Raw genomic sequence first — 8,983 nt, 5'->3', positions numbered from 1 at the left:
GACGTTGTCGAAGAAGAATAATCCCAAATGAGAGATGATTTCAATGCTGTGCACTGGAGTTCATGCCCGGTTTTTTCCACCTTTCAAACTTGTCTTCATGTTTTAAGCTAAACTGTTTTATCAAAGTTGATATCATTAAATGAGCATTTTGAAGCATATTCCCCTTGCAGTTAATATATACAATTCCTCTCTAAATCCTGAGGGCTCACAATAGATTCAGGTTAGAGTGGAACCCTCCTTTGTTCTTGTTTCTTTTCTTTTCTTCCTCTCTTTCTCTTTTCTGTCTGTCTCTCTGTCTTCACCAAATTCCATCTCTGTATTTGTGTCTTTTCTTCCTCTATGTAAACCCCCCTATTTGCTTGGTTAATTTCTCTTTTAATCCTGCTTCACACCTTCACAATTCAAGTGGGTGCTCAGGTATGCACGTTTAAAAAATAAATAAATAATCATCCATACTTCCTTCTAAAAGACACATTTAATGTCACAGATAGTCTGACAGGTTTTTCAGCCCCAACCCTCAAATTAATCCCTCCCCCCTCTATCTCTCGCTCAACCTTTTTCTCCTCCCTCCCGCTGCGTTTGTGTCTTTCTTTCCCAGACTACATTTCTCATTTGGTTTAATGCGATTTTAGAATCTGCCACACTCAGTTTGTTGCCTGTCAAAATGTCACTGTAGCTTTACTCATAGTGAGGTTTGAGGTGTTTGTGCGGTTTGGCAGCGTGTAGAATCTGTGAGACTACAACAGCCTAGCTGATGGCCCTTGTTTAACATATTTACCTGTTAGATAAGATTTGTTGTTGTTGTCGTTTGTTCTCGGCTTTCCTCTAATGTTGAGGTTAAATGTTGAAAACGTCTGCTCATATTCATTAAACATTTTAGAAGATAACCTGCAATATTATTGTAAATGCTTAACATTTCATGTAAAACTGATGTGTTTTTTTGCATGAGGAACATGAGGAATCCAATATTTTGTAAGGTGCTGAGCATTTTCTGTCAAAACTGTTCTCGTAAACAAAGACACAACTTGATAGCCTTTGTTCCACATCCACATATTCATTTGTAAGTTCTCTGGGAGTAACCTTTTGTTTCAGATGGGTGCTGTCTACACCCACAAACTATTGTGCAAAGTTACTCTTTTTTTCTTTTGACTCTTAAGCTTAGTTTTAAACAAAAAAGAAAGAAAGAAGTTCCACAGAACTGTCGAGTGTTGGTTTAGAAATTATTGCTTGTAGGATGTTGAGAAGCCTCCATGTCTGTCTACTGTTTTGTTATTGATTCAAACTGAAGTCTTCACTGATTTGCCATGAGCCAAGTAGGGAGCCTGCTGAGGTGTCACGGCAGGGAGATGGCACTCCCATGTTGCTGCACATCACAAATCATGGGCAGAGTACCACATGTTTCTCTATCTCCCAACATTGAGGAGGAAAATCAATTAAAAGGAGAACATCACATCTCCACTCAGGTCTTGTTGTAGACCTCCCTTTAGCCTGTAGAGAGGAACACAGTTTACTCCCATCATCTTTCAGACATCAGGTGATTTCTCCTTTATTTAACCCATCTTATTAAAGCCTTTATTGCTTTGAGAAAAGCTTCATCGATTGACGTGTCGAAGACTAAATCTCCAGAGTTTCCTTATCATTTTGACATTACTGCGTGAAATATGCTTCTCTGTGCTCTAATTATATTTCCAAAGGCAGAGGTCATAAACTAGGTGTGGTACATATTACATGTCCTGCTCCAAGCGACAAGGGCACAATTCAACTTGAAATTGTTCTTGATCCATGTGTGGAATAGTGCATACTTACTTATATGCATTGTGTGCTGAATATCAAAGCATTTTCAATTTGCAGCACATTAGCACCTGCTGTTTCTAACAGCATGCAGTGCTGTAAACTGTATGGTTAAGTGTGTGCCTGATACATGCTTAATACCCCTTCTTTTAAACTCCAATCACTGGAAGCTAGTCGACAGCAGCAGAGATCAAAGTGGAAGTGACAACCCTACAGATGCTGTCATCGTCTTCAAATGTTTAGTGAACCTGTATCTCATTACGTTAACCTCACAACCGCTTCCATTCCTCAAGCACACCTTTTTACGGCCTAAGAAATATTCCAGTTATTCCAAGTTAAGGTGACGGAACAGCGTCTCTTGAGTTGACCTGCTTGACAGTACATCTATAATACATGGATTGAGTATGTGTGTGTAATGATATCCTTAATCTGTTTCAGAAAAGGATGACCACCAGAAACATTGGCCTAAACAATCATTTTAATGGTTATACTTTAAATTTTAAATTTGACACATTCGACAGGCAGGTACAGATTGCGTATTTGCGTATTTTCCCCCTGATGGAAATGAATTGTGCTTGTGCGTGTGTTATTGGACTACCGTTGTCCCTGACAAAGATTCATTGATTATGATCTGTCGACTGAGCATGTGGTTGATTGACAGTTACTAATAATACATATTTGAATGACCACACCCATAATTCACAAAAGGCAGATTTTGTTGAGCCAAAAAAAAAGATATGCATAATATATATACACTACTGGGAAGCTTTTGAACTGTGAGCAGATTATGAATGAATCTAGAAATGAAGGCCATGACTTGTTTTAATGTGGAGGCAACTGCAAACTATTGCAACGAGCAGAATACTCAAAATGTGGTTGTTTGGAACAACCACATGTTGCCATTTGCTTTGTTTTTGCATAGTTTTAAGTTAATCTGTTGCGCCTTCATCTTTGCCCAAGGCAGTTCATACATGTGTAGTGTTGCTAGCGTACTTCCAGTAATCTCTCCTAGACCACTGTGTACGTCTGGTGGCCTGTGGTGAGGAGTCTGGCCCAGCATCTTCACCCAGTCTCCCACATTGTCACACATATGGTGCTGCCTTTGTGTCAATGGTGCTCGATGGGGTCTCTAATAATTACCGAGATGACAGACAAATGAAATGACGAGCACAAGGTGAATTTGATTTTCCATTACCTTGTCTTCTGTCTGTGTTTTTCCGAGGATTTAGCTGAAGCGTTTTTAAATGTTAGAATTTCACCTCAAAACTTTCAATCCATTCTGATGTTTTTATAAAAGCCACTTTGGAAATGGCAGATCCATTGGATGTTAGCAGTTTTGTGCCTATGCATGTTTCTATATGTCATGTATTTCTGCATGCTGACAAATCCCAGAACAACATTCATTAAAGAAATAGGCTGAATTACATTCCCCCGGCTCTGCCAAGGGGAGCTCAGTTTAAGAATGATCTTATTGTTATTCAGAATTATGTTTTTTTTCTTTTGTCTTTCCCTCATGAAAAGGTAATCAGGTGCACTGTATGAAACAGCATGAGGAAAAGTTTCTTTACAAAAGGTCACGAGTGAATAATTAACAACGTTAGCTTTGTGCTGAAAGCAGTATATTCATCGCTCTCAACCAAAAGGAGACACAAAAAAGGAAACCCATGTGGCCAGTCATCATCTAACACCATAAATCCATCCTTACAAATCCAATTACACAAATATTTTTTATATCATCAACAATCCTTTCTGCTTCAGCTGTGATATGATCAAAAGCCTTCATTATCATGGCACCACCGCTTGCCGCAGACCCTAATTGGAGCTTCAGCAAAAGCAAGCAACATTTGATATAATGGCTCCCTCCCAAACAGGAATGCCAGGCCTGCATTATGGCCTACTTTTTATATTGCTGCATTCCCGGAGGGAAGGACAGAGATGTCATCATTAGTGGGCAATCGACACTGGCCGTGGTGCTGAGGTCTGTGGAGTGGTCAGCCAGGGCCGTGGCCCAGCAGCAGTGTCTACTCTCTGCTCTTCTTGTCTGGGCTCCCATCTGGCCACGTGATCCTGCGCCAGTCTGCTCCCGCTGAATACATTTGGGGAGCTAATGAGGGAAGAGAAGCTTTGTGAAGACCTGGAAAAGGGCACCTCTCCCTCTTATTCTCCTCTGAGAAAAAGAGGGAAGTCGCTGTGGTCAATTTTATTAACTTGGCTGACCTTCACACAAACAATTAACATTTACAGAAAACACAGTCCCTCCCATTATCTTCCTCATCTCCATCTTAATCTTCAACCTTACCACCAGCGGCATCTATTTTTTCTGTTTCTGCGAGGGAAATTATACAGGCCAGTCGCAAATTAATGGAAAACCGTTGCATGTGCTTTTAAGACAATTGCAAGGTGGCGTGGATTATACAGTAAAGGTCATTCATCTGAAGGTCCCTGACATGTTCGGTAATTGGCTAAGGGCCACCATTGTCACAGTAAAAAGCCAACAGTGAGCAGTGATTATGTGACCTTATCTACTTATCCTCCTTATCAGACCACCAGAAAACCTCCAAGCATTCTGACTCAAATCTGGTCTAAAAAGGATCGAGACATAGGATGGACATTTGTTTGAGTGTTCCATATAATCTGTATTTATTTACAAATATATGACAAGCCTTACTGTACATGTGAGTGACATTAATTGCTATTCCATGGTTTTAGTAAAATGCACCCAAGGGCACACATACTTGTATAATGCTTGTTCGTTTTGCTAACTATATAAGGTGAAAAGCATCAGCTTTGCTTGGTTGGACTCCTCTCCCCTGCTGCTGTGTAAGATACCCTGTCATCCTCGTCTGTGAGGTGATTTTTATCCTGACATGGACAGAAAATGAGATTTGCATTAACAGTCACTCTCTCTGTGTTTCTGTGTGTGTGTGTGTGTGTGTGTGTGTGTGTGTGCGCGCGCTCTCCCATTTGTAGAACCTGATAAAGAACCTGCCGGAGCAGAAAGAGCTGAATGCGCTCGCAGAACTAAAGGGTGAATATGAAGAGCTAGTGGAGTCGGAGCAGTTTGGCATTGTGGTGAGTATAATTTCCTGGAGACTGCTGGGTCGCCCCAAGAGAATACACAGTATACACAATCACAGTCCCGGTCTGCTATAGTCAAACACTTGCAAGCATGAACAGTTGAGAAATTCTATTTTTTTCTTCATTGCTAACTCTCTCTGTATCTCTATACCTCGCACAGACTCACAAACATCCACTGAATGTTGAACAACTCTTTGTCTCCCTCCATTGTTTCCTACACTATTTTCTGAGGCGGACTGTCGGATTTGGACAGCAGTTTAGCAAGGGTCAAGCGAATTAAGAAATCATTTAGAGGGATACCTACCTGTGAGTTGCAGTAATGTTTAATTAAAACATCGAACAACATAAAGGGCATATTTAATACTAAAAGTTAAACTTTTTGTATTAAATATGCCAAAAAGTTAAACTTTTTGCAGCCCAACGTCAATATGACCGCGGCTATGTTTTGACTCTTGCTAAGAACATTCAAATTGCTTTTGATTAGCAATCTGCAACAAGAACTCGGTGAATGCCATGTTTTTGTACATCAACTGTCAATGCTTCCTTATGATAAAAACATACCCTAAGGCTGTGAATCGTGCCTGTTGAATGCATTAGCACATGCTCAGACTCAGAGCTTGTGCTGTATCAACTATGCTTTGACATTTTGACCTCACACCAACCTGTGTTCTACTCGTCATTCCTCCGATAACTGAGGGTGAATGGAAATGCAGAATTGTACTATAAATCAGTTGCAGAAGAAGGAGGGTGCATCCTCAAGCCGCTCTGACCTTTCCACTTAGTTACAGCTATAATTGCTTTTGAATTAACTGCTCTTTCCATTCATTTACAGAGTGAATACCCAACACTTTAAACCACTATACAATGAAGTGTTATCTTTGAACTTAACTTTACAACAAGATCATAGAGGTACATTACGTGGGTATACAAAATAAATGTTCAATTAGACCCAAGGGTCGCAGATGTGCTCCAGCTCACTAGCTATGTTCTTTATTTGTTGAAGGCTTCTCTGCCGATGTCTTTTAGGAGATGCAATGAAGCAGGGGTGGCAGTTTCCCTGGTGATCTCTCCAATTTTGTGATCACATACCTCCCCACTGATGAAGTAGCTCCTCAATGCCGAGCTATTTAGTTCCCCTGGGAAATAAGCTGTGTTCAAGCTTTTCTCTGCCAGATCTGTCACCAATGTGCTCACTTTCATTGTGATTTCTCCTTATTGTATACAAATCAATTCAAGTAAAGGAGTGTGTGTGTGTGGAGGGGAGAGGAGAGGAGGGTTATTTGACAGACAACTTGCCCATACACATGAATATTTTTGAGCAGTAATGAAACCTGTGTTGGATCTGCAGGACTCGTCTGCAGTTGCCGCTTTGCCAGATATGTTACACCCAAAACCTTGTTTGTTTTAATTCCCCTCCCCATTTCCACGACGATTTTGTTCTCTATTCTTTATTTATTTTTTGCTTCAGTGATTCCGTATGCAAGCCCACAAGTATTGATTGAGGTTGTTATATTATTCATGACAAATCTGTAGAATGGGAGATTACTTTATCCTTATGAAAGTCAGAAGGGAGGCAGGAAAGAGGTGAATCCTATTTGCTAAAGAAGGGTAGTTGATGTTACCTTCATTAAAACTAGCCGTCATTACACTGGAGATTTAACGTGACTGGTGGCAAGGTTGTGTAACTTTATAGGATTCCTGCTCTCTCCAAAAGCTATAGTAGGAGCCCATATCAAATAACTAAAATAAATGATCTAGAGAGGAACATAATTAAAGAAAGACAACCACACAAGTCACAATTGCAAATCTTAATTTGCCTCACTATGGAACCATTTTCTTAGAGTGAAATTCGCCTGTCAAGTGAGTCACAACTTGTAGTGTTATACATTTTTGCTCTTTACTTTATACATAATAATAATTTTCCTAAAATTCTAATTTTGTCCGTTTTCCATGCTTTTGCATCTCAAAAAGAATGGCCATGTTTATTCTACTAAAAGCAATACGTTGTTTTTCAGTGGTGGTTGTAAATAAATCAGCTTGCCCTTTCCTGCTGTGCAGAGAACGCAAGTGTTTAGTTTGAAAATGAATATCAATGGTAGTGGGTGGCCTCGTTGGGATGCTCACATAATATTTCCAGGAGAGCTTGTGTTTTACCCTGAACCTAAGCATAATGTTCAACTGACTAACTTGTGTTTTAATGTACAAAACAATGTACTACTACTTTGTTCATTTCTATTTTTTTCATTCATGCCTTCAGATGAGTTCAGTCAAACTCCTACGACCGCGTCTCAACGGCATTCTGTTCAAACTGACATTTGAGGAGCAGGTGAATAACATTCGGCCGGACATCATGAATGTGACATTTGCCTGTGAGGAGGTGAAGAAGAGCGAAAGCTTATGCAAACTCCTGGAGCTGGTGCTGCTGGTCGGCAATTACATGAACGCCGGCTCAAGGAATGCCCAGACGTTTGGTTTCAACATCAGCTTTCTCTGCAAGGTAACGCACCAGCCAGATGAACACCACGTCTGAAACATGAACTGACATTAATATACAAGTAAAAAATTGGCGGAAATACATACATGTATGTTTACATTTGTTCATGTTTGTGAGAAGCGTCGTACAAATTCGGTTCCACCCAAGCCACGGGAAATCACAAGAAGCCTCATCACACTCACTCAGGGCTGCAGGTGCATGAAGTCACACTTACATGCAAATGTCTTTTTTTTCACATGTATAGAAGTGATTATTAGTATTCATGTAAGTGATGTGTGTGGACAAGGAGGGATTGTGCTCACAGAATTGAGTAAAATTGAACCTTTTCCACCGTTGCGGAACAACGCAAAACAGTTTGGAGATTCGTTGCTTCCTACAGTGACAGAAGGAGACGTACGTCCACTTCTTTATACATGAATGCTCTTTAGAACTACAACTAAATATACAAAAGGAGTTATCTACATACGTTTAATAATATTATTGAAAATGTTCTCCACTATTTTTGCATCACACATTTTTCAGACAGTCATTGAGATGTAATCTTATCATGCTTTGAAAGTATAAATAGATATACAGGCATATGACTCTCAGGCATACCTGTCCTGCTCAGATAACAGAGACATGCTAATAAGATTTGTCTGCCGCATGAGAAAAGGTGGTTTAACAAATGCACACCGGATCTCATTATATTAATTTAGCCTTAAAGTACTTATCAGAGACTTGATCTTCTAAAAATCTACAGTACCTTTCAAATTAATAATGTTTCAATAGAACAAACATCAAGACCATGATGAGATGTGGCACTCAGTGGAACTTGAACCACAAAAGGGCAGCAGCTGTGTCCACTGACACAGCATGCAAAATGTTAGAGAAAAGACTGGCAGCCATGCAAACGCTTCTCTCTCTCTCTCTCTCTCTCTCTCTCTCTCTCTGGAGTAGCCTTGGTGCCTTTCACATATGTTGTATGTGCATGTTGTATCGCATGTGAAAAGCTGTATGGAAACAGGACACATTTGATAAAACTTCCTCAATTGCGAATAAAATAGTTTTTTGATTTTTTTTTTACTCATGCTTGATGTGGTTTTTGCCATCGAGGAAAAAGCGTTGATGAGCTTAATGGATTCAGTAAAAGCCTTAGCAGAATAAATTTGGACGTAGCAAGCATTTAACTCATATCTGTTTCTGCTGTGCGCTTCTTCTAGGATATTCCCATAACATACAAATGCTTGTCTTTGTGTCCAGACAATATGAAATGTGGCCAATAAAAAACGGCATGAGAGAAAAATTAAAACAAAAACAAATTCCTGAGTCCTCTCTCAATATTTCTCTCGTAGATGTCCAAGGCAACTTGTTTTGTTTCCTCTTAGTTTACTGGTGGTTTACAGTCATGCAAAGCCTATAGCGCCAACTTCTGAACAAATGATGCTGTAGCAGAGTTTATTTATCCAAACCGGTTGATGGATGACACTTAATTGGCATTTCCTATTTTTCAAAATATTCTTGACGAGTTTTTCTTCACTGTGTTCTGAGAAAGACAAAGCTAGGGTCACAAAGAAAACAGGGTTTTAAGTTTGGATTTTCAAAATGTACAAAGAGGAAGGTTGTTGCAAAAGTAGGAAG

At 39.8% G+C, this 8,983-nt stretch overlaps 1 protein-coding gene across 1 annotated transcript in view; it reads left to right on the top strand.

Moving 5' to 3' along the window:
* Positions 1 to 8,983, top strand: part of diaph2 (diaphanous-related formin 2) — a 347,468-nt gene that overhangs the window by 208,658 nt on the left and 129,827 nt on the right. The window contains 2 exon segments of the mRNA XM_034542988.1: positions 4,762 to 4,863; positions 7,127 to 7,366. Coding sequence (XP_034398879.1) covers positions 4,762 to 4,863; positions 7,127 to 7,366 — 342 coding nt within the window.

This window comes from Cyclopterus lumpus, chromosome 10 (assembly GCF_009769545.1).
Source record: "Cyclopterus lumpus isolate fCycLum1 chromosome 10, fCycLum1.pri, whole genome shotgun sequence".
NCBI lineage: Eukaryota > Metazoa > Chordata > Actinopteri > Perciformes > Cyclopteridae > Cyclopterus > Cyclopterus lumpus.
Note: the sequence above shows the minus strand (reverse complement) of the source record. Positions and strands in the feature narration are given on the sequence as shown.